The sequence below is a fragment of the Callorhinus ursinus genome, unplaced genomic scaffold (genome assembly GCF_003265705.2).
Source record: "Callorhinus ursinus isolate GAN/ISIS: 27379988/994484 unplaced genomic scaffold, GSC_fseal_2.0 scaffold9, whole genome shotgun sequence".
NCBI lineage: Eukaryota > Metazoa > Chordata > Mammalia > Carnivora > Otariidae > Callorhinus > Callorhinus ursinus.
Window position 1 is genome coordinate 11158742 of NW_027397071.1, and position 26253 is coordinate 11184994.

Sequence of the window (26253 nt, forward strand, 5' to 3'; positions counted from 1 at the left end):
TCTGTCAAATAAATAAAATCTTAAAAAAAAAAAAAAGTTCTAAGTATTCAGTCTAACTGCAATGGAAAGAAAGCTGCTACAGTTTCTAGTCTTCCCCTTTCAAATATCTATTTGAAATGAAATATTTGAAAAAGGAGCAATAAGAAAGCATTAGCATTTGGGCTGAAATCTTTCTTGTGAAAGTGCTCTGATTTGATGTGATCATTTTGTCCTGAGAAACCAAGAGTTTCAGTGGCTTTAAAGTAGTTCTTTTTTGGGTGATGATCATGAGCACCAGAAAATAAAATTCACTGTGTATTATTATGTTTGTGGTTATGTCAGGTTTGCTCTACAGTATTAGAATGAGTGACACCTCATTTGGGGAAAAAAATATAATGGGTGGTTACGACTGTTTGCCATGCTTTATTATGTAGGATTCAAATTAAAACTAGTATTTTCACAGGATGGAAAATTGTGCCAAATATTCCAAAATATGTTCCTACCCTAAGGGCTGAAAATAGTCATTATTGGTGGAAAATAAATTATGTTATTAATTTACATATTATTCTATATTTATACCAGACAAATTTCCTCCACCATTATGTGAAGCATTTTTTGGGAGGGGTGACTTGGTTTACATTTAGCTCACTTACCATTCTAACAAATTTGTATATAAAAAAATGAAATGGGGAATACTGCAAGTTTTATTTGTGTTGCTTCAATTCTAGATTTTTTTTCAATCTGACAGGACTTGCTTGATATCTGTCTTTTTTTGATGAGTGAACACCAAAAACAGAAAAGGGGAATAAGAAAACTGATTCTGAATCAGGAAATTTCTCACAATTGATTTTTCAACATATGCCAATAAATTATATGAGGTACAAGTAAGATATGATGTAACATAAAGTAAAAGCCAGAACTTAACATAGCTAAATGAAAAACACTCTTTCAAAAGTACTATAATTATCTCAAGAAACAGGTTGCTATTACTCAAATTTTGGGGTTTCTTACCTCATTATTACTTTTTTCTTTTTTTTTTTTAAGATTTTATTTATTTATTTAATAGAGAAAGAGAGAGACAGCGTGAGAGAGGGAACACAAGCAGGGGGAGTGGGAGAGGGAGAAGCAGGCTTCCCGCCGAGCAGGGAGCACAATGCGTGGCTCGATACCAGGACCCTGGGATCATGACCTGAGCGGAAGGCATTTGCTTAACCTACTGAGCCACCCAGGCACCCCACACATTATTACTTTTTTCTGATTAGCTTTGCTTTCATCAGTTTTAAGTTCGGGGCTTCTGATTATATTTTGTTAAACAAAGGGCCAGCTTTGCAGAGCTTATAAAGAAGAAGTTTAAAAACCATTACTGTTTGTTGTTCAATTTTGAAAACCTCTTTGCATTGAGAAGTTCCTTTTCTGAATAACAGTTTATATACACTTATTAGGAAAACTTCAAACAACATAGAAATAAATAAAAACAAAAGTGAAATTCCATAGAGGTTTCACTTCCTCAATAGCTATTTGCTGTTGAGTTCAGTGTACGTCCTTAGGTATCCTGTTTATCAGTGCACAGGCAGCTGTTGGCTTGGGGGTTGGGAGGGATGGCACGTGGGCAGGGGGCTGTCCGTTCAGTAGCCAGGTCGGAGGGCACCCCTTCCTATTTCTACACAGGCCTCTTCCTCTGTACAGAGTAGTGGGACAACAAGAGATCTTCTCAAACAACCTGACTTTTAGAAGATGGAATTAGAGTAAATGCTCAAAAGTGCATGAACTGAATTGTACATTCAGCTTCCTTAGAATTTTCCTTTGTTGGTTGAAAATAGAGCTACCATACGATCCAGCAATTGCACTACTGGGTATTTACCACAAAGATACAAATGTAGGGATCCGAAGGGGTACGTGCACCCCAATGTTTATAGCAGCAATGTCCACAATAGCCAAACTGTGGAAAGAGCCAAGATGTCCATCAACAGATGAATGGATAAAGAAGAGGTGGTATATATACACAATGGAATATTATGCAGCCATCAAAAGGAATGAGATCTTGCCATTTGCAACGACGTGGATGGAACTGGAGGGTGTTATGCTGAGTGAAATAAGTCAATCAGAGAAAGACATGTATCCTATGACCTCACTGATATGAGGAATTCTTAATCTCAGGAAACAAACTGAGTGTTGCTGGAGTGGTCGGGGGTGGGAGGGATGGGGTGGCTGGGTGATAGACACTGGGAGGGTATGTGCTATGGTGAGCGCTGTGAATTGTGCAAGACTGTTGAATCACAGATCTGTACTTCTGAAACAAATAATGCAACATATGTTAAGAAAAAAGAAAAAGAAGAAGATAGCAGGAGGGGAAGAATGAAGGGGAGTAAGTCAGAGGGGGAGACCAACCATGAGAGATGATGGACTCTGAAAAACAAACTGAGGGTTCTAGAGGGGAGGAGGGTAGGGGGATGGGTTAGCCTGGTGATGGGTATTAAAGAGGGCACATTCTGCATGGAGCACTGGGTGTTATGCACAAACAGTGAATCATGGAACACTACATCAAAAACTAATGATGTAATATATGGTGATTAACATAACAATAAAAAAATTAAAAGAATTTTCCTTTGTTGGCTTGTGTTTCTTCTGCAAGACTATATCAAATATACTTGCATGTAGTTACTTTCCATTTTTTTAATTTTTAAAATTTTTTTAAAGATTTTATTAGCACAAGCAGAGGGAAAGGGAGAGGGAGAAGCAGGCTCCCTGCTCGGGACTAGATCCCAGGACCCTGGGATCATGACCTGAGCCGAAGGCAGACGCTTTAACCTACTGAGCCACCCAGGCACCCCACTTTCCATTTTTTAAATTAGGAATTTGTCCAGATTAATATTCGGGGGAAAGCCGAAAGGTAATACATTTTAAAACTATGCTCTTGCATTGAATCTGTCCATGACTTACCTCTCTTTATCAGTGGTTCTCAAACTTGGTCCTCAGACCAGTAGCATCAGTAGCATCTGAGAACTTGTTAGAAATGCAAGTTCTCAGGCCCCACCATAGGCCTACTGTATTGGAAAGTCTGGAGGTGAGGCCCAGTAATCCGTGTTACTGTCAGTCCATATAGGTGATATTGGTGCATAAAAATTTAAAATTTTTTTAAACTTGGTATTTCTCCCCTCTCATTCTCCACGAACTTTTTACCCCACATCAGAAGCAGTGGTGTTAATTGAGGTAGAATGTCCTTTATCCTAAGTGCCGTGCTTTTTTTCTGTGTGTTTTTCTATCTTGAATATCATTCACTACAGTTGTTCACATAATACATTTCTAATCATCCTTTCAAACTTTATTCCAGTGTAACTCACTGGAAAACCTCCCCTGACCCAGATTTCTAGTTGGTCTTGACTCTTTTTTACTTTTGGCAGCCCTATGAATACCTTGTTCATAGCACCTCACGTTTGATTGCGGTGGTTTATTGACACGTCTTTCTCTTTTCCGTGGTTATTGGGAACTCCTTGAGCATCTTACAGTTCTTTTTATTCCTGACACCGAGTGGGATTTATGGCATATGAAGATGCTCAGTAAATATTTATTATGTGAAGCATGATGTGAAAACTAACAAAATAATAACTTTCCAAGATTATTACTGAAAGGCAAACTGGTGTTATAAGAAAGCTATGAATGTCAAGTCCCTCCACCTGTCAGACTGCTCATGTACTTCCTCCAACACTCTTTCCTCCATTGTAAAATTGGCCTCATTCCTACCTCACAGGTTCTTATAGAGTTCCTGACACATGGTAGCTTTGAAAAATGATTGCTAATTTTATAGTCGTACTTTGTACATTTTCGTGATCTTAGGACTTTTATTATTCCACCTTGAAATCATATTATATATTTTTTTACTTTTTTTTTTAAGATTTATTTGATTTGAGAGAGAGATCACATGAGTGGGAGGAGGAGAGGGAGAGAGACTCTCAAGCAGACTCTGTGCTGAGCATGGAGCCTGACGTAGGGCTTAATCTCTTGACCCTGAGATCATGACCTAGCTGAAATCAAGAGTCAGATGAGTAATCGACTGTGCCACCCAGGTGCCCTTATTTCTTTTACTTTTAAAATTTATTTTACTCATTAGAACCAAAAAGCAGACAGACTTGATTGGATTAAACTATTTACTGTTTTGAGGAGGAGAAGGTAAAAAAAAAGTCAAATATAGTGGTGGCAAAAAAATTTAATCAGTGTGCACTTAATGATATGAGAAAGGCTCTCATATGGTAGATTTGTATAAATATACTTAAGCTTTTTTTTTTTAACAATACATGTTCATGTTTTGAGTTGCACTTAGACTATTGCAAAAATTATTGACTCTGCTGTGATTCCCAGGAATTTGTGAAGCATTTCTTTTTATATATACCTTATAAACATTATGTGAGCTCTTACCAGTCTTTGATACTTATTTAGGCCCCTTATATATCCTCTGTAAAGGGGTCAAGGATCAAACAATTGTACCCATCATATATATTGAGAGAATCAAATATTTATGTTTTAGTAGAAAAGAATAGAGACTTCCTATGGAATCCTTTGCATCAACTAATAGAACACATACAGCCAGTCCAGCACACTGGTGTAATGTCTTGTTTCTAGGAAAACCGGTCCCTAAAAAAATAGTAGGCCAGATTATGCCTCTGTTGGCTCATTGTTAGGAGTTGGGGGTGTGGCAACTTAACTGGGTAGAGTAGAGGCTGAAGATCGAGGTAGCCCATCATTTTGGAGAGGAGAGCCTGGGGCCCAGAGAAACCACACAGTCTGTCTGGGTCTCAGGACAAGTTGCAGCTGGAACCAGAGTTGTAGACTCTTTGCAGTCCCATTCTGGGTACAGGACTTTTTGAGGCAGTACTGTTGACATGGCCTTTTTGGAAGAGCCATTTTGTACCATTTGATGCCAAGGACTTTTTGATGTGGCCTGAGAGAAATAACATTAAGCTTTTCTGTTTTGCTTTTTTTTTTTTTTTTTAAATTCAAATGAGTGATCCCATTCTTGAACTTTGACCTCATTTATAATTTAGTGTTGGAATCTGATGGCATGGGAGTTAGGGATGAGGTGAAGATCAGTATAGGTGAAGATGCAGTCAGGAGGGTTTTCTGGTTCATTACTTCCTAATAAGCATAGCTGTTCCGACCTGGCCTTATCTGAATAACTGCTTTGAAACATCCAGTTCAAGATGTCCCTTTGGACAAATCCTGAGTTTCTGAATGACTGCCCTTAGGGCTGTGTGCCAGTCCCGGTTCCCTCTCTATACAGCAGTGAAAGACTCATGACTTAGGCACATTTTTTTTTAAGATTTTATTTATTGAGATAGAGCACAGGTGGGGGTGGGGAGCAGGGACCCTGATGTGGGGCTCTATCCCAAGGACCCTGGGATGATGACCTGAGCTGAAGGCGGCCGCTTAACCGACTGAGCCACCCGGGTGTCCCACTTAAGCATATTTTTACAACTGGATATAAATGTTTGAGTCTCAGCTGCCACTGTAAGGTTTTATTCTCTTAATTCAGGTTGCTGTCAAGTATTCTCTGGGGAAAATAACCTTGAAAGATCATCTACATTTTAAAACTTCTTAAATATGTTATATTTTGACAGGGTATTTATTTTGCGGCGGGAGGTGGTGTTTGGGAAGGAAGATAATAAAAAAAAGTATCAAAACAGAAATATTATTAGACCTGTCATTGCACAGAAGCCAATATTAAAGTAGATCTGGCCTGATTCTCCCTAAGGAATTTTATTACTTAATGTGCCATAGGGATTTTGATGTAGCACAGTAGGTCCTGAAGGATGCTGTCATGGGAAGGGTTTAAAGACCATAATTTACTAAGTTATTTAGACATGAGTTATCATGGTAATTTCATCTGTACACAAATATTTTCTCATTCAGGAGTTCTCCTTTCCTGGAGACTGCCAGAAGGCAAATTGGCTTTGCAAATGAAACCAAGCATCCACTGGCGGCTAGGCAATGTGCATCTGGTCCTTTCAATGTCTGTGTTTTTCAAAGGTTGGTTGAAAAGTGTATCTGACAAGCAGCTTCTGCAGAGGTAGCTGATGACTCCCTAGATATCTCTGATGAAGAGTTTGGAACTTTGGTGACTTTATTTTTCCCTCTGTTTTTGCCATATAAGTGAACTGTGCCCATTCTTCCAGGTGAAATACTTCATCTGAGGTTAACCTGAGACAAAATGTGAAACAATAAAGTGTGTCAGAGAAAAAAACTTGGAACCAGGACCATCAGAATGTGGCACCATACACTCACTGGGGTCATTGTGCCCATTTGGGCTGATCTACATTTCTACAGCCTTTGATTATTCTCTCTGATAAGTACTAGACCCTGGGGGACATTCAGATTATCTTGGATTAACCACTTGTACTCAGAAGAGCTAATGACCAAAAAGTACTCCTTGCTCATTGCAAAATATCCAAGTTCTGGCAAAAGAAGTCTTCTGGGACTCTCAAGGTCAAATCCTTTTCAAGATCTAAAGGCCACAGGTTACAGAGGCCTAAAGCAACAGATAATTACACTGCTTCAAAAATAACTAAGAAATTCAACTAACGTTACTCCTGAAGAGAACATCAGCAAGTACTTGGCATGAAAGGAGGAAGTGACCTCATGGTGAAATTAAATAATAAAAATAAAAGATAAGCTTTTGTCTTAAATCATATAATGCAAGTGAATTTGAAAAAGCTGATTAAAATCAGTATCATTTAAGTGAGAAGGAAAACTTAATGTATCATGATTGTGCATGATCCTCAGCAAAGGCTGAAAAGTAGAAAAGCAACATGAAGGGAAAAAAAATATGAATCAAATATATTTCCATAAAAACCTTATCTAAGTGCTGATCCATGTGTGGTACAATGTGCGTATGCACACACATGTATGCACACATGCACCACAAATAGTTGCAAATCACTCAGTAGGAAACCGGACTACTCGTGGGCCAGTTTCGGATTTGTGGATCCAGTCTAGCACAGGTCGGCAGCCCTCCAGTGAGCTCTCCCAGTCACATGAATCTGAGGTTCTCTGGTTGTCAGCCAGAGCTATCATTGGTCCCCACTGGGACGGAATCACATTTGTAAATGATGCCTGGATTTGATCCTCTCTCTAGTGCATCGTCTACACTGTAGTGAGCTAGGGTCATATCAGATTTCCTGAAGTTTGCTCAAGTGACACCTGTGCCTCTGGGATTTGGTGTATCCAGTAGTGTTCCAGTTGGGTTTATCTCTTCTTCATAATGCTTGTTATATCCTTTTCTCTCCCTAAAATCAATTCACAGCAAGGCTATTGTTAAAACAACTTCCTAGGTTTAGGCTCCTTCCTCTGAGCTCTCTTATGCAGCCACCAGATTAGTATTCTTAACATACAGCTTCTTGACAGTTCATCCTCCAGCTCACAGATCTTTGCTGGCTCCCCATATAAATAATAAAGGCAGACTCCCTAGCCAGGCACTTGAAGCTGTCTGCCTCCCGCTTGCCTCTTCAACCCTATTTCATACTCATCCAGTGAGTGTCCTCAGGGCCAAGCCCGGCATGTGACAGGGGATGAATGTCCTCATGGGTGGCCATCAGATTGACTGAGAACAGTCACATAATTGATGTGTATAGACAGTGGGGGTGTGTGAAGTAGAAAAGGCCTGTGTGTGTGGTGGTTTCTTCCTCGCCACAGGGCTCTCTACTCCCTTTTCAGGGTCTCTTCAGCTTCTGCTTCCACTGGAAAGGGCCATGGGCATCTAGACGTATAGGCACTGGCTCTTAGGCCACATCAAGTTGTGAGGTCTTTGGTGCCGTGTCACTCTTAAACTACCATCTCCATCTGTAAAATGAGGGGTTTGGTGCAGTCTTCCCTTCACGATGGATCTATTTTCTGCCATACCCTGAGTGCTCCAAAGGGTTCTCTCCAGACTTCTGCTGTCCCCTCTGGTAGCCCTTAACCACATGTGGCTATTGAGCATTTGAAATGTGCCAACTCTGAATTAGGTGAGCTGCAATTGTAAAGTACACACCAGATTTTGAAGATTTAGTATTAAAAAAATTATAAAATGTTTTGATTTCTATTTTGATTACATAGTGAAATGATAAATTATAGATACAATGAACTAAATAAAATATATGATCAAAATTAACTTCACCTGTTTCTTTTTGTTTTCTAATGTGGCTTCTTAGAATTTTAGAGTCATGTATGTGGTTCATATGTTTCTGTCAGCCAGTGCTGGTTCTAGAAACTTGATTTCTTACATAGTGAAGAATTAGTTTACCTGCTTTTTAATTGTTCAAGCTCATTGAACTTCCAAGAAGTATGAAATGTGACCCGTGTTACCAAGCCAGCCAGAACGAAGAGACATGTAAGGAGTGTCATTTTATTCTCCCAGTCTTGTAGGCAAAGGTGTCATTTCTCTTAGGTTATTTGAAATATGAGAATACCTTGCAGACCTGTCATTATTCTCTGTGAGCAGTTCCTGGGCTGGGACCGGCACAAGGGATGTGTTCTTCACTGTCAAATGCTGTCATTCTGGCCCTGCCTTTTTGTTCCTGGACTCTGCAATTTCCTCCTTTAAAGTGGTAAAAGCCACGTGGGCAGCATTCGGGCAGTGGAGATGTTTGCAGGAGAGTTGCATGACTTTGAAACGGCACCGAGTGTGGAAAATGTGTTGACTTTGACCCCGCTGTATGATTTGTGAGCAGCTTTGAAAATTCATTCTATTTTCCAAGTCCCTTAAGTCACATAGAACTCCCCTGCATATTTCAGATCACATAAACAACTTCTCCTCTGGCCTGATGCGAACACATAGGATGTGTCTGTTTAACGTAAGTTCTGTGAATGCACCAAGGGCTCCCAGGGAGCTGGCAAGACACGGCTGCTCTGCCAGAGTCCTTCCTGTGACGGGATGGAGAGTAATCAGTGTCTACCTGCAGGGCCCACCGTGAAAGTCCCATGTTTCGTGGTGAACATTAAAATGGCCCCATAGTCTTTGTAGATTATATCTCTGCTGTGCATAAAGGCAGGGAATCATTTGCAAATATAGTCACATTTTCAAAACTAAAGCATTTTTCAGTTGTGTATAAATAATTGAATTCTTTACTAATTGCCTATTAAGTTCAACATACCCTAACACACTGGTGTAAGCTTCAGAGAAGCAGTGACTATCTATTTGCATTCTGGTTTCTAACTAAATATTGTGCTTCCGGACAGCTAACTCTGCACTGATGAACCCCAGGTTGCATCTCTGGTACTCGGACCCAGGAGGTGGTTCAAACAGGGTCTGTGAAAACTTACTTACAACCCCTTTTACTTGGTGTGAAAAAATGAACAGTGCTGGTGTCAGTTTGCCTTTTTCTGCCTGTTCTTTAGTATAAATATTTTTATTTTTTAATAAAATAATATAAATATAAATATTTTATTTTGACACCATCTGTGAATTGTAGTAACATGAATTTTATGCTCTGGTAGGGTTTATATGAATGGTTCCAGAATCTCTTTTGAGCACAACCAAGAGGTTGGGCAGGGCTGGACATGGGAGGTGTGGGGAGCGGAGTGGGTAGGCTGGAAGGGGACAAGGAGTGGATCAGATCTGGAGACTCCTGAGTGTGCTGGTAATGTCTTCTCTTCCTGAGGGGTAACATTTAAGAATTTTAAGGTGGACATAGAGGTGGTGGTGGTGTGATGGACGTGACAGTTGTGAATCGTCAGATGGCCTCTTTGATAGCCAAGTAGAAGATGAGCTTGAGGGGTATGAACCTGGGGGCTTGGAGACAGATTGGTAGGCTGTTCCAGTAATTCAGGTAAGAAATAGAGAAAGTTTGGGCTAAGCCAGAGACAGGGAAGAAAGAAGGAGTTTGATTCGAGAGAGGTGTAAATGGAGGAGATGATCGGATTTAGATCTGTGGTGTGACGTAGAAGTCCAAGTCTAGAAAGTTTTCCCAGTGTCTATCCAGAAAAGGGAGGGGAGTGAGACTGTGGGCTCACCGGGCAAAAGGAGGAAAAGCAGGTTTGAAGGAAGGGTGCTCTGTGTGGGGTCTGAGAGGCAGAGCACAGAGACAGCAAGATCATGGTGGTGTGGAAATGGATCACAAGACAAGTGTAGGTCCATTTTGTCTAGAAAAAATTTGCTTAGTGACATCATCTCCTGGAACCTGCAAAATGCCCATTGTAAGAAAAAATATTGAGGAAATGGCAATTACAAAAAGCTTCTCAGACAGTAAGGTGCAAGTGAATCTGCTCAGAATAGGAAAGTGTTCTCATTGGAGTAGGCGATGGTGGAGGGGGTGGGTCAAAGGGTGGTAATTCTCATCCATCAGACCTCTACTAACCTGCAGACAAAGAGTCTGGGAAATTCCCGATTGCCTCTCAAGATGTATTCCAGGGTCACCTTTTCTAAAAAGCCTTTTGAGCCTTCCGTGTCTATCCTTCAGGTTGAGGGGGACAGCTGGCCTGGCTCTCTCTCCTGGGCTGCAGCTGTTCTTTGTAATACCAGGTCTGTGGTTTTGCTTACTGCCTGTATGTTCTTTCCCAGGCGTAGTGGGTTTTTTGAGAGGAGGAAGTATGTAATCTCTCCATTTTGTTACCTTTGACATGTGGAATATATCAGGTATATCTAGCCCATAGTGCCTGTTCAGTAGATGTTCACCGAGTAAATGCAGGAGATTTATATACAGGGTGGTGAAGTAGAAAGAGTAACAGTCTGGACAGAAGAGAGGGGACCTAGGTTATGACACCAATTCTGCTATTGGTTCTTTGACCCTAAGCAAGCTAGTTAATTTTGCTGGACCTTGGCTTCCTTATAGGCAAAGGAGAACAAAGTTCCTTATAGAACAGGAATCTAGGAAATCCATGAATGGTCTTCAAGAGGTCCCTGGATTTCTTGAGATGAAATGCAGAATTATGTATACTTAGATATGTGTGTATTAATATATATACAGATACATATAGGTCCCCCCTCCTTGAGGAAAAGGCCAAGGGCTTTCAACATACCTTCAAAGGGAATTATGGCTTAAAATAATTAAGAGCCCCTGAATAAAATGTGGTGGCTTTAAAATTTCTGTATATGGAGTTGGGAGATGTAGCCCTATGGCTGGGTGTGAGGTTTAGCTAAAGGACTTGTCTCGAAATTGCTATTAAATGACAGTCCACTTACGTAGATTTTTGTATTTATTCAAGGCAGTGAGGTGTGAGGTGATAGAGATTTGTGGGGAGATGTATGCTAAAGCTTCTCTGAGCCCATTCCTTTGTACTGTCATTTCTTAGAACTTTTTGAATTCTATGTGAACTGTATAGATTATGGTTATTATATGTTATCTTGATGAGTTGACTCGGCATGGGACTTTTTTTTTTTAACATTTGCTTTAGAAAGGTCAAGTGTGATTGTTTTTGGGCTCTTAGAAATACTTTTGTAGGACGGGAGGTTTTGTTTTCTGAATATTTACATCGAAAATTAATTACATGAGAGCAGAAAATGAATAAGGAAAAATGTTTACCATCCACAATCCTCATTTTTTTTTAACATCATGCTATAATTAGGTAAGCTTAGTGACCGTTGATGAGTATTAGCAAACACTGGCCATCATGTGCTTGAATAGAGGTACAACCTAACTTACTAGATGTATGCACAGTCATTGGAAAGCTTTGTTTTATATTTGGTGCTAACTTGAGGTGGACATCTCACATTTTACTTTCTGAAGTGCTTTGCAAGGACCAAATCTTATTTTACCAATGAGGATGGTGACCACAATGGCATTAGGAAATAGCAGACATACTTTTATATGCATTTTATAGATAAAGATACAGGGGTAAAGGACCTAAAGCACAGAGCATCTACTTAACTCCCGTGGTTACCCAACTATTGAGAGGAGGAGCTGAGATTTGAATCCAGAATATCTGAGTCTTAAGCTTGTGCCCCTAACCAGTCCAGTATATGATTTTCCTAAAGGGAGGTTCTTTTTTTTCTGTAGGGCTTTAGTTTTGAAGTTTTGAAACAATAAGTATAGAATAATCCTTACTTTTATGATCATCATCAAGGCCTGCACAAACTATATATAACTTAGACCCATTTAACCTGTGTAGATAGTCACCTCTTTTGAACAATGCAAGTTCATTTCTCATGGTTCATAATATTCTTGATACAGAAATACTGTTTAGTGTGTCTTATCTGGCTGTACTCCTTTGCTTTGCCCATAGGGGAGGTGCTAGGGACATTTTCCAGCAGTATCCTACAGTATTCAAAGCAACAACCAAGTGTTTTAGGAAGGATCTCAAATGTGCTGCTGGAAATGACATTAAGCTGCAGTGTATCTTAATGGGGTAATTTACTGTGTGAAATTAGAATTGCAAAGAAAATGAAGATGATGAGTTCTCTTGATTTCTTAGGAGACTTCAGGTAAAAAATATTGTTAGTCTGATAGTCACCATCTGGTTGGGTTTAGAATTAGGCTTCTTCATCTGAGAGTCTGGTGTCTGGGGTGCCTGGATAATACAAGGTCTCTGGGATGCCTCTGGGTTGCACCTGATGAAGTCTAAAAGCCTGTGCTTCTAGAATTACTCAGTCCGTCACTCCCAGGCCACATCTGAGTTGTATCCTCGGGGGCCTGGATTTTTCCTCCATGACCACATGGGGCACTTGCTCTGAGCCTGCAAGAACCATTATGTGGCATCCCTGCCTCTAGCTTCAGGTGCTGGATGGTAACTTCATGCTGTGTTGCTGCAATGCTTTCTTGAACTACTAAGCTTGTCTTGCACTTAGGATTCAAGCCCACAGCGCCCGGATTGCCTTGCAGAGCCCACCTCCCTTTAAGGTCACTTCGCACGGAACTCCTATTGAATTCAGCTCCTTGTTCATGAAACTTATTAATAGCCTTTCCATTGGATCAGGGAGAGGACTAAGAGGTAAAACTTCAGGATAGAGAACTCAAGGAGATAAATCCACAATTAATTAGCATTTGTTGGCAGACCTGTGTGCTAATCCCAAAGGTTCTCTGCTGTTATTGTTTATGGCCATAGCTTCCTTAACTCAGGAATATAGAAGTAGCTGTAACATACTGCTTCTGCATGGGTGACTTGTTTTAATTACAAATTACATTATCAACAGCATGAATGTGCTGGATAAGTAGAAAGTAGAATTTTCTAGAAGGTCTCATAAAGAGAATGGTTAAAATGTGTAGCTTTATTAGTGTACAGTTCTCTTTTTGGAAACTTATGACTTTTTAACTGACTAATGGGGATGGTAAAAATAAAGCGCTCAAACTAAATTATCACCTTTGGGGGGAAAATTTGATGGAGGGGGATTGTCACTATGTATACTGTTTCTAGATTTGAGGAGATAGGTAATTCTTTCTCATATTTAATATTTAATTTTGATAATGGGCTCCTTCTTCAATTATTCATTCATTCCCTGCTTGTGCCAGGCTAAGCTCTTTACATATCTTTACACATATGATCCTCAATCCTCACAACAATTTTGCAAGGTAAGTATTATTCATTTGTTTGAGCAACAAATATTTTTGTGTTAAGTGGTTGTTATGACTCTGGTTATGAGCTAGGTGGTAAGAAAGAAGAGGGAAGAAGCAGCTGGAGTTCCCTGCCCTTGAGGTGTTTTTCATTGTTGGATGGGAAAGTCAGTAAACAGGTCATTAGAATGCCTTGTTATGTTCTTAATACACTCTTCAGGGGAGTATAGATTTGTAAAAAGTTTTCAAAGAGCAATGGTCATACTTTTGCCCTCTTCATCCCATCTGAGAATCTTTCCTATAGAAATACCTAGACACGGATGAAAAGATAATTGGCAAGGATGGTAATTTCAACCTTGTTCTAGTAGCAAAATGTTGAAAAAGCTCGTTGGCAGGAGAATGGTTAAATCATTGTTATATACATACCCTTGAATGTTGTACAGCATTAAGGTGAATGAAGTAAATCTGAATGTGCTGACAACTGTCTGGGATATATTGTTAGATGACAAACTCATGTTGTGGAAAAATCTGTATCATAGGAACTTAATACCTAAAATAACAATCATGAAGAAAGGGGAACAAATTTATGCAAGAGTCACACCAGATTTTTAGCTCTGGTCTCCTTTAGGCAGAAGGTGTGTGTGTGGAGGGGACAACTTCTGTGTATTACTGTGTTCTTTCAATTTGACAAAAGAAACATGAATCCTTTTCAGATATTTTAAACAGCAAATTTTTAAATGAGGTGATAGGTATGAAGGCAGAGTTATGTCCGTCCTATGGGAAAACAAAGGACCCAGACTGGAGTGGGAGAAGTCTGAGAAGGCTCTGGTGGAGGGAATGGCCTGTCCGAATTCAGGATGTACATGGCAGCCATGGAGAGGGACACAGAATGAGAGCGTCCTGCTCAGGAGCATCCTAGTAGCCGGCATTGGAGCTGGCCACCTCCATGCTTTACTTAAAAGTTTGCCCAGGTTGCCCTGGGTTCTTCTTCACTTTGCCATCACAGTGCATCAGCCACTATGCCTAAATACTTCTCACATTTTCACTTCTCCTCTATCTCTACCACTGCTGGCTTAGACTTCTCATGTCTCACCTCGACAACTGAGAAAACCCCCTAGTAGGTCTCCTGACCACTTGTCTCTATCCCATGCCCTCTCAGCCCTGTCTGTCCTTCACTGTGCTGAGTGATCTTCTAAAAATACAGTTTTGACTTGGGTATCTTTTTAAACTTTGTCAATGATCCTTCATAGATTCTGGGATCTAATGCCCCCCTTCTAAAAAGCAAGTGTACAGGAACCCCACTTACCTCTTCCACCTTCCTCCCACAGTAACTGTTATTTATATTATCTGGAAATATTTTCATTTCTTTACAAATGCTTCTTCTTATTAAGCAAGGGGTAGATGTGGGTCAAGAAAAATATCTGTAATGTGGATTTAGTATTTGGTTGTTAGCCTATTAACTTGCAAATGTTCTGACCAGTTACCCTTTTGAGAGAGTTCATGTCCGTAATTTCATAGAATGTTGAGGTAACAATTTAGAAATTAATACATTTCAGGGAAAATAGTCTTTTTTTGCTGTCCTTGGGGATATTTTCTTTTGTAAATATTCTTGAATACAGGTTTCTCATGTCTGGAGAATCTGGCGTTAATTTGTGTACTTGTCTATTCCAAATCCGGATATGCTCCACCTTTATAGGATACACACTGTTCTAAAAACACTACATTGACTTATTTGCTTTGGCTAAACTTAGACTTAATGGATGGACTTGATGTACAATCAGATAGACGCAAAACTGAGAGATGGTCCTGGAAGATTCACTTTAAGACATGCTACGTATTATTCTTCCTTCCTTCTCACCTTCATTATTTTTCTATTACTGAATGGTAATAAGTAATAGTTTTAAATAAATAATAGGAGTTGTTTCATCTTGTTGATTTTTCAGAAATGTTTGTACTTTATAGACACATTTAATGTAGGACTGAAGTGATATGCTATCTTCTTGCTCCCTCTGGTGGACAATTGTACAAAAAAGCAAACTGCAATCTTTTTTGGGTGGGGATGGGTTGTAAGTAGTTCTGATTGTTGGTGGAAAAGAAACACAAGATACATTCTTATCTTTAGATGCATCATAGTTTTACAGATAACATCCCCAGGAATAAAATACATTTCTATTAAAGTATAAAATAGCAGTAGTAAAATACATCATAGTAGTAAAATACGTAATACTAACCTTATTGCTATTTTTCTTCTTAGTAATGGCAATGCTGGGACCATTGTATAAAATAGAAACAGATTTCACCCCACAGATTTAAAACAGCAAACGTCAGGATAAGGCTGATGCTGAAATTTAACAATACCATTAATTCATGAGTCTAAATACTCCGCGAATTATTCCAGAATCTTCGAAAAGCTAGACGTTTCTCTCAGTTACGCATAATTTTGGAATTTTAGCAAATGGTTATTTTTATTTTGAATCAGTGTATTTTGATAAACTTGTTATTCACTCATGATCTTCTAAATTTACAGACTCACTGAAGATACTTTTATCTTTATGATGGGGAATTAATTGATACCTAGTTTTATCTGGGTGGTTGTGTACTTGATTTTATATCAAATGTTCAACAAGATGAAACCAGGAAGAAATTGCATAGTCTTTCAATTAAATTTTATTTTATTTATTTTATATAATGATAATTTTATATGATGAAAGTTTACATTTATTGAGTTAAGCATATGACGGGCATTATCTCATTTAATTCTTTCAGTAACTCCATGAGGCTGGTAGTTAGTTGTTGTTAGCCACATTTTATAGATGCTAGTAAAGGTGAGCTTAGCTGAAATCTGATGAGCCAAGGCTCAGCTAGATATTCTTGCTCCAGAGCTGTATGTTTATAACTTCAGCAATGTACCACCTCCTGAAGTAGGCAAGAGATAGGTATGTGTGTGGCTAATACCCATATTTGACTTCTGTGGAGTACTGGAGACCTCGCTATTAGATTTCCACGTTTGAACTGTGAAATTAGATTACCTCAGCTCAGAGAGAGATTTTTGCCTCCCCCCCCTCCAATTCTGAGTAATCCTTATAGAACCTCTTTAAGTTTTGTTTAGTTTGGAGAGTTAGGACAGATCATACCTGTTACCATGGAAGCAGGCTTCATGAGAAAAGTATACTTTATCTCTTTGGGTTCCTCACTAAGTCTTTGAGAGAGATTATCTTAGTTGTAAAAGTGGTAAGGAAATCTTACCAAAATCTCTAGATTCTAAAGCTAAAACTATAGCAGGGCGCAGGTACCAAAGTCTTCATAAGGAATCTTTAAAATACATTCAGATAAGGGTTTAGGAAACTTTTTCTGCAAATACTCAGAATTACAATAAGGTAATTTTCTTAAAGTTGGCAATTATAAAGAATAGCTATCATGTAAATACTTTTCATGTATTATCTTTTTAATTCCTATAATGAATGATTATGAATAAGCTAACCATGATTATAGGCAGTATCCAGATGAGAAAACCAAAGCCCAGGGAACTTAAGTAGTTTGCTTGAGGTTGTATGGCTAATGAGAGGCAACGCCAGGATTTGAACTGTGGTCGGGCTCAGGAGCCCACATTCTAAACCACTTAAGCTATACAGCAGTGCTGCTCCGTGGGAACTTCTGGGGTGATGCAAATGTTTGATGTCTGGGTAGTGCAATACAGTAGCCACATACGGCTACTGAGCACTTGAAATATGGTTAGCACAACTAAGAAACTTAATCTTTTGTTTTTTAAATTTTATTTTATTTTATTTATTTATTTATTTATTTATTTATTTATTTGACAGAGACATAGCAAGAGCAGGAACACAAGCAGGGGGAGTAGGAGAGGGAGAAGCAGGCTTCCCGTGGAGCAAGGAGCCCGATGTGGGACTCGATCCCAGGACCCTGGGATCATGACCTGAGCCGAAGGCAGACGCTTAACGACTGAGCCACCCAGGCGCCCTTGTTTTTTAAATTTTAATTAAATTTAGATAACCTTGTGTGGCCAGTGGCTACTGTTTTAGATAGCACAGTTTTACAAGACCTTTCTGATTTTGTAGAAGTGAAGGTACAAGACCTTTCTGATTTTGTGGAAGTGAAGGTAGAAGACCTTTAGTATTACCCCATCTAACTCCTTGCTTTAATGATAAAGAAATGGCAAACCAGATGCTTGGTAATCTGCTTAGAGTTTCAAAGTTAAAGAAGGGACAGGATTATAACCCAGGTGTTTATAATTTTCAGAAACAGCTCTTCCCATTCTGTACTTTGTTGGCATCTGCAAATTTAGGTTTCTGCTGCCATTGTTAATATTAGATTGTAAGACTATTTTCAAAAAAAAGTTCGTATCTTTTCTGAAATACATGTCCAACTAACACTTTTCCTTTTCTCTCAGGTTATAGAAACACTATCACGACTTTCTCGCACACCTATAGCGTTGGCCACAGGAATCAGGTAAGCTTGTTTCTCTGTGGTTCATGTGTTCTGTTCCTTTATTGTAGTGGTTATTTATTGAATGGTTATTGTTTGTAAAGCACTTTGCATGCAGGGACCACGTCTCATTCATGCAAGTACAGTACCTGATGTAAAGTACCTAGTACACATTTGAAATTAATTGAGCAAGTAAGAACTTATTTGTAGAGTGAATAAGACACATTGGCTAAACATCATTCTCAATTCACTGCTGGCTGTTACCGATAGGGTACTTTGTTTTCTTAAATTCCTCCAACATTTCATTTCATTACATATGATTCATCAAAATAAACACAAATGCTTAAGTAAATAAACACTTGACAAGTTGTCATAGTACATTTATTTCCTATAGTCCATAGCAAGAACTCACAACTTTAGGAGTTTAAAAAGTAATCAGACAAGTATAAAATGATATGTGTACAAGGATGTGAGTTGAAGGATTGGTCCTAAATGCAAAACTTGGAAGTAAATTGGTTAAACGAATTATGACATCTCCATGCTGTGGAGTATTATGCAGTCAGTAAGCATGGAAATAAATGTAGACATGTATGTCATGTTGGGCTTTTTCCTGTTTAAAACCCCACATACTCAAGTTAGATCAGTCAGAAGTTTGTATTATTAGTAACATCAGAAATACAGAGAAACAATTTCAATAGCCACCCAGCTAGGCTGCATGGAAATCGAATGGATTTTATTTTTTATCTCGTTTCCACAGAGCCCCATACTTTAGTCTCCAGCCATTATGGGGTTTTGTGATGCTGTGTCTCTCCCTCTGTTGATGCCATTTTTCTGTGTCTAGCTCACATTCAGATTTTAAGGGAGAGGATATAAGCACCTCTTAGAGGACTGATTGGCAGTGGCCAGGCAGCCCATTCCTGGCATACAAAGCACAGTGACGCCAGGGAGGATACCCTGCAGACCGGTTCTTAGAAATGGGCTATGAATTTGGCAGCTTTCTACAGAAGTAATCTCTAGGCTGGATTACGTGTTTCACACCTTATAATTTGCTCTACGTGATTCATCTTTTCATATTAATATATATTTTATGTCGTTATTTGTAAACAGCTGATTTTGAAGTAGGCTGATGCTATTTTTATGTATTTATGTATTTTTGATTCTGAAAGGATATACATTAGAAGGTTTTCTTTTCCTTTTTAATATTCTAATCTATATTTTCAAATTTTTCTATAATGGACTTGCATTGGTATAAAAGCATAATCAAATGTGCCTGAATTTATTTAAGAAAAAAAAGATTTTGAAACCTCGGCATTTCTCGCACGTTTTAATTTATTTGAAAAATGTAAGTTCCTTAAATGTCTTAAGTATTCAGTTAATCCATAAACTAATATGAAAATCTGTTTTTCAATGTATTGAATATAGTTATTACCAATTACTTAGTGCTCATTTATTATTTTGATGGATCCTCTTGTTTTTATGAAACATGACATGCTGCCTGCATATAAAGTAAGTAAAACTTCTGACATAATAGTATAATTATGATTGTGTTAGATATGCATTTAGGGCATTATGTTGGGGTTATGAAAAAAGTGCCTAGTACATTAGGCAAAAAAAGCCAATGGCTAGACATAGGGGATACATTAAAGTGCTTTTCTTTTAATGGGAAACAAAGAAAACATCCTACTCTCCTTAAGGTTTAGGATTCACTCATTTGTCCAATAAGTGAAAATAAAAAATACAACTTAAATATCTTGAAGTCAGAGCAGAACAGTCTGCCAGAATCAATAATCATATAAAAAGGGCACGGATATTTTGGTCTTCTAATAATTTTTATATTTAGTGGGCTGAGTCATGCAGGGATGATTGTTACCAAACCATTTGTCAGTCAGATCAGATTCCATGAGTGGAGAGAGACGGTGCTCAAGGCAGGGGCACCGGGGCAGCTGCTGGTTTTCTGAGCTGGGAAGCTGCAGAGCCTGCAGGTAAGTGGCACGTGGCAGAGCAGATGAGCACGTGAGCATGTCCATAGCTGCTCAGGTGATGGCGGCAACCACTGGTATTGCTACAGCTCATTTGGGGTGGCAGGTGCCACGGTGTCCCTGGGGGACCCCATGCACCGCTACAGGATGGGCACTTTGGGAGGAGCCCAGGCCGTTGTGTTAAACATGATCACTGATCTGACTACTGTAGCTGACCTTGTGCATTTAGTGAGAACTAAATGCCTGGCCTAATGGTTGCTTATTCATCCTTGTTTTGTGTTTTTTTTCCCCTCTCTCTCTTCCAGGCCCTTTCCAACAGAAGAGAGCGTTAGTGATGAAGACATCTACAAAGGCCTTCCTGACTTAATAGAGTATGTTGGGCATCTTCAAAATTAAACCACTGCCAATGTTTGCATCCTTTGTGGATTTTAACCATGGATGTTAAAATAGTTTTCTGAAGCGGAAAAGTGGCTTAATGATTAAGACGTGTAAGAATTAACTTCAAACTAGGGATGGAAATCTTCACCAGAAAATGGGCCTCATCTGGCTTTTAGTTCCTGTTGTGTGCCCCATGCCATGCCAGTCCCTCTGACGAGTGAATAAACATACTGCAATGAACTAAAATTTGGAAGTTTCTCAAAGGCATACTAGAGGTGGTGGGTGAAACTGGAATTAGACAGTTAAGGAACAATGACAAAGAAACAAGATCTGCCCTGGAGATGTAGGGCAGATAGTGCATGCTCTGTAAGTTCAAGGAAAGGCAAGATGAGCGTGGGCTGGAGTTCTTCAGGGAGTTTCATTACATGGTGTTTGTTTTGCACAGAGATTCCTTCTGGGCTTTATTGTTTAATAGTCAGGAGAGGCAAAAGGTCCTTGCACCTGATTATCTTCTGCTGATTGAATGACTTGTGCAGATTACAAATAAATATAAAAAAGGATCCCCGCCCTTCAAGGAACTGATGATAAAGATCAGGCATGTTTGCAAAGCATTATAATAAGACATAGATTATGCTCTAAAAGGGATGCAGGTTCTGTGGAGATTCTCCCATTCATCCATCCTAATCCAGCAGCACCCCAAGCTTGTTCTTGCTGTAGGACCTTTGCACTTGCTCCTTCCGCCCTTAGGGCTGACCCCTCACCGTTCCAGCCCTTGCGTAGATGTCCCTCCACAGAGAGGCCTTTCTGACTACCCTACCCAAATTGCTGCCAGCCCCTCACCTTGCTCTGTGGCTTTATGGCACTCACTACTGCCCAAGAAAATCTTTGTCTCCATCTCCTCTTTAGAAGGTCCACTTTGTGAGGCCAGGGACTTTACCTTGTTCTTGGCTATCTTCCTAGAATTTACACAGCATCTAGTATATAGTAGGTCCTCAGTAAATATTTGTTTTCTGAATGACTAAGCAAAATTGCATCAAGCATCTCCTGTTTGCCAGCATTCTGCTTCAGGCCTGAGCTATCTCGTCAGTTCATACGAGCTTATTGAGTGCCGGTTTCTGTGCTAACCATGTTACGTGCATTATCTTGTGTCATAACTGCAACATGCTGAGGTTGTTCCTATTATCCCAATTTATGAAGGAGAAAGCTGAATTGTGGAAAGCTAAGAAACTTGCTGGAAGTCACCGAACTAGTAAATTTTAGTCTTTGGATTTGAACCCAGACAGTTCTCACTCCAGAGCTGGGGCTCTTCCTCACTGCATGGACCCCTGGAAGCACCCTGAGATGCCCTCCTCTCCCTCCAAGAACTTCCAGTAGAAGAACAGAGGAAAATGCTGACAGGATGGCCAGCAGCTTGTCCCAGAATAGGTGGCACTTGGATGGGCCTTGAAATTTTATGTTTTAAATGTGGATGAAGGATAGTTTCTTAGCTCTTCTTAAAACCTCCAGCAGCTCACTGATCTTGAGCAAGATTGATGCTGATTGTCTCACTGAATTGGCTACAGTCTCGATAAAGTGACTGTAAGGTTCTGGTAATATAACCAAATCCTTTGAAATATTAGGAAGAATATATTATTTCTTGGAGCACCTGGGTGGTTCAGTTGGTTAAGTGTCCGACTCTTGATTTCGGCTCAGGTCATGATCTCAGGGTTGTGAGATCGAGCCCCGAGTTGGGCTCCATGCTCAGCACGGAGTCTGCTTGAGATTCTCTCCCCCTTACCCTCCTCCCCTCCTCCCACTCCCAACCCCCCTTTCTCTCTCTCAAATAAAATAAAATCTTTAAAAAAGAATATTTATTACTTCTAGAGCTATTATGATGTTCTTTTTTAAGCCCCACCAATTGTCACTTATACTTACTAATTTTCATAGCCTTCCCTCATCTTGTTGTGTTGATGTCAGGATAAATCCTGAGAGGATGCACCCCTAGCTAAGTTTGGAGAAACCTGGGCTTCTGAGACACCAGCTCATGCTCTGGGAGATGCAACCTGCTGCAACTCTCCATCTGGTGGTGGAAGGTCCAAATGTGGTATTATTCCTACAAGTGCTTGCTTTTGATTTTCAGTCTTAGCTTTGTTATGATCTCTACGGGCTCATATCCTTAAGTCTGACTTTTAGGGGTGAAATCACCCCAAGGGAAGCACTTAGAACCAACACTGGCCGCCTCCCTACTGCAGAGGGAATCATTCTGTTCTCACAATGGAGAGAAACAGACACAGAATGGAATGGAGAGGGTGTGAGATGGCTAGGCTGCACAGTGTCTGCTTTTTCTACTTTTATGATCAGGGTGTTAGTCATGGCCATATATAGATGACCTAGACACAGAAAAAGTAATGTAGATTATTGTTGATTTGTTGGCCATCTGAAGAATCACAGTCATCCTTCGCCGCTCCCACCCCCCACTCATTTTATGCAGGTCAGGAAGTCTTGACCAAACTATTAGCAAGAAAAGTTGCCTTAGTATGGGATTGAATAACAAAACCCAAAGCATTTTAGCCCAATCTTGAGTGTGTGTATGTGTGTGTGAGTGTGCACATGCATACACACGTGTGTGTGTCACTCCTACAATTCTTTTTAAAAACTTTTTTCCAGTTTTATTGAGAATAACTGACATACATCCTTGTGTAAGTTTAAGGAGTATGGCATGATGGTTTTATTTACATATATTGTGAAATGATTACCACAATAGGAAAAGTTTAAGGAATATGGCATGATGGTTTTATTTCATATATTGTGAAATGATTACCACAACATCCATCTGATACAGATACAATTAAAAGAAAAGAGAGAAGAAAAGGTTAAAAAAAAAAACTCCTTGTGATGAGAACCCTTAAGAATTACTGTTTTAACAACTTTCCTGTGTACCGTGCAACAGTGTTAGCTGTGGTCATCATGTCATACATTTGATCCCTAGTCCTTATTTACCTGACTGATGGAAGTTTGTACCTTTTAACTACCTTCTTCCAATTATCCCTCCCCCTCTCCTCCATCTCTGATCTCCCCACGTCTGATCTATTTTACAATGAGGTGTGTGTTTTTTTTTTTTTTTTTAGATCCCACATATAAATGAGATCACACAGTGTTTGTCTTTCTTGGTCTTATTTTACTCAGCATAATGCCCTCATGGTGCATCCATGTTATTGCAATTGGTAGAATTTCATTTTTTTTTATGCTGAATCATATTCCATTGTGTATATATATACTGCAACTTCTTTATGCATTCATCCATCAGTGGACTTGTAGGTTCTGTCCATGTCTTGGTTATTGTAAATAATGCTGCTCTGAACATGAGGGTGCAGATTTCATTTTGAGTTAGTGTTTTTGTTTCCTTTGGATATATTCCCAGAAGTGGAATTCCTGGATCATATTATATTTCTATTTTTAATTTTTTGAGGAACTTCCGTACTGTTTTCTGTAGTGACTGCACCCATATATAGTCCTACCAACAGTGCATGAGGGGTCCCTTTTCTCCATATCCTCACCAGGATTTATCTCTTGTCTTTTGATGATGGCCATTCAAACAGGCATGGGATGGTATCTCATGTGGTTTAAGTTTCATTTTCTTAATGACTAGTTATGTTGAGCATCTTTTCATGTACCTTTTGGCCCTTCATATATCTTTGGAGAAATGTCTATTCAGGTCCTTTGCCCATTTTTAAATTGGGCTATTTTGTTGTGGTTATATGAGTTGTATTAGTCCTTTATATATTTTGGATACTAACGTCTTCTCAGATAGATGGTTTGTAAACATTTTTTTTCCCATTCCATATGTTGTTTTTTCACCTTGTTGATGGTTTCTTTTGCTGTGCAGAAACTTTCTAGTTTGATGCAGTCTGACTTGTTTATTTTTTATCTTGTTGCTTGTGCTTTAAGTGTCATATCTCCTACAATGGTAAAAGAAAAATCTGTATGTATTCATACAGCATGTGCCTCTACCCTCATGGGAAATAGTCAAAAGCAATAGTTCAGCAAGATGAGGTGTTCTTTCGGGGGTGGGAGTGCTGGTCAAAGACGGTGAAGCTGGGATTAGGGGTAGCAGGGAAATGGATTTCACAGCCTAGCTTCTTGTTGAACAGGATCTCTTCTGATGCAGAGCCTGTTCCTTTACTATTCCTTATCTCCACTCCCTCATGGACTCATCAAGCCTTCCTATCCTTTGATGTGTTATAGAAAATGTTCAGACTGGTTTAACTTCCCCCTGTTCTCTGGTTGGATTGCCTGCCTAAACCCCTCAGTATGGTAACTCTGGAATTACCTAATGACTTAGCATCTGCCCAGTTTTACTGAGTAGGAAGCTGAGTAGCCTCCTTCACTCCTTTCCCCCCTCTCCCTAATTCTGACTGGTTACCAAGTCTGGTTGACTGCACCTGACACAGTATCTGAAGTCTCTTTCTTTCCTCATCTGCCTTTACTCTAGTTATGGCTCTCAAAATCTCTTACCCACAGGGTTTCATTTCTGGGCTTACTGTCTTCTTGTTGCCTCCACTCTGCCCTGATAGAAAACCCCCTCTTGCGTTCTAAATGCCCACGTAAGGTTGTGCTTACAGGGTGTACTGCCTTTCACAGGTTGGTTTTAGCTTTTCCCTCTGGGGCTTGCATTCACTTACCTGAATGGGACAACACTCTTGACGTTGCTGGGCTCTCCAGACCTTCTGCCTTTGCAAGTGTTGGTATCCTTTGTCTGGAACGTTCCTTCCCTTTTTTCAGTGAGTATGTGTCACCTCCGACAGCAGAAACTGTGTCTGCCTCGTCTGCAGCCTTATCTCTTGGAAGATAGTAGTACTCATTTAGCAAATAGCTATTGAATAAATTGATAAATATATTCAAGATCCAGTTCAGTTGTAGTATCTGTTGTGAAGTCTTCCCTGAGTTCTTCAGTCAGAGTTACTCTTTCCCTCGCTCATGCATTCTGCGTTCATCTGCTCTGTTGCCCTTCTAGAATTACATGTTGGCATGCTATGCTCTACACTGGACTATGGGAGAGTCCTCGGATCTTCTTGATCTATGCATTCTTAGCACTAAAGAGTATGGACCTCAGTAGGTTCTTAGTATATGTCTGCTGGGTGAATGAATGGATGGACAGCTAACCCAAAGACAAATTTTTCTCAGAGCATAGTTCTCTGAAACATTTGTTACTACCAGATCACTCTCCCTTAAGGCACCTTTATTTCTTCTGGGTGTTTGATACAGTTCATTCCTGTCAAAGGCTTCCAAATAATCCTTCATGACAAACATAGACAACCTAGTGATTGAACCTACTTTGAAAAATGATCCAAGTTGTAGAGTGACATTTACAGTTACAGTGTTCTTATTTTTGTGCATATCAGTTTATAATGTTCCATCTGCACAGGCCTAAGAAAGATGATAAGGGCTGGCAGTATTGAAGGAGTTGAATTTAGAAATGTCTAAATTTATTAATCTTAATTGGGATTATTAGTGATCGAGGCTATTTATAGAAGTCTTGAACTGAAAGGAAAAGCTTAAGGAGTAGTAACAGAACATGTGATAGGTGGAACTAGCTATTTCTACTTTGACTAAATGGGTTTATGATATCATATAAAGGGTTTAGGAAAGGTAGGTCAGTCAGTCACTGTGTATGTACTCATTGGGAGCTTTAAAAATGGGGATGGTTTTCAACTATCAGGAGGCCAGCAGATTTGAAATGGTATTTAAAAATGCCTTGTGGGCTTGGGACCATTTCTTTAAACAAAATACAGACAAAACAGGTAATAGCAGAATCTGGCTGAATGGGGGACTTGGGGAGACCCTCTGAGTGGGCTGGAAGAAGCATGGTTGGAAAACCATTGCGTTAGATATCGGCAGTAATAACCCTGCAGAAACTGTTGCTTTTAAAAGACCATTTATAAACTATGAGATCCTCCCCAACTTCCCTGTCTTTCCCATATCAGACCCATTAATATAGATGATCAGTCTCAGGCCTCGAAATAGAAATGGGGGCAGTAGGA

At 39.5% G+C, this 26253-nt stretch overlaps 1 protein-coding gene across 3 annotated transcripts in view; it reads left to right on the plus strand.

Annotated features, from left to right (window-relative positions):
• The window catches only part of VAV3 (vav guanine nucleotide exchange factor 3), a 364407-nt gene that overhangs the window by 142278 nt on the left and 195876 nt on the right, over positions 1–26253 (plus strand). For all 3 annotated transcript variants that reach the window (XM_073896219.1, XM_073896217.1, XM_073896218.1), the window contains exons 3-4: positions 17842–17900; positions 20161–20226. In XM_073896219.1, coding sequence (XP_073752320.1) covers positions 17842–17900; positions 20161–20226 — 125 coding nt within the window. The remainder of the gene's footprint in view (positions 1–17841; positions 17901–20160; positions 20227–26253) is intronic.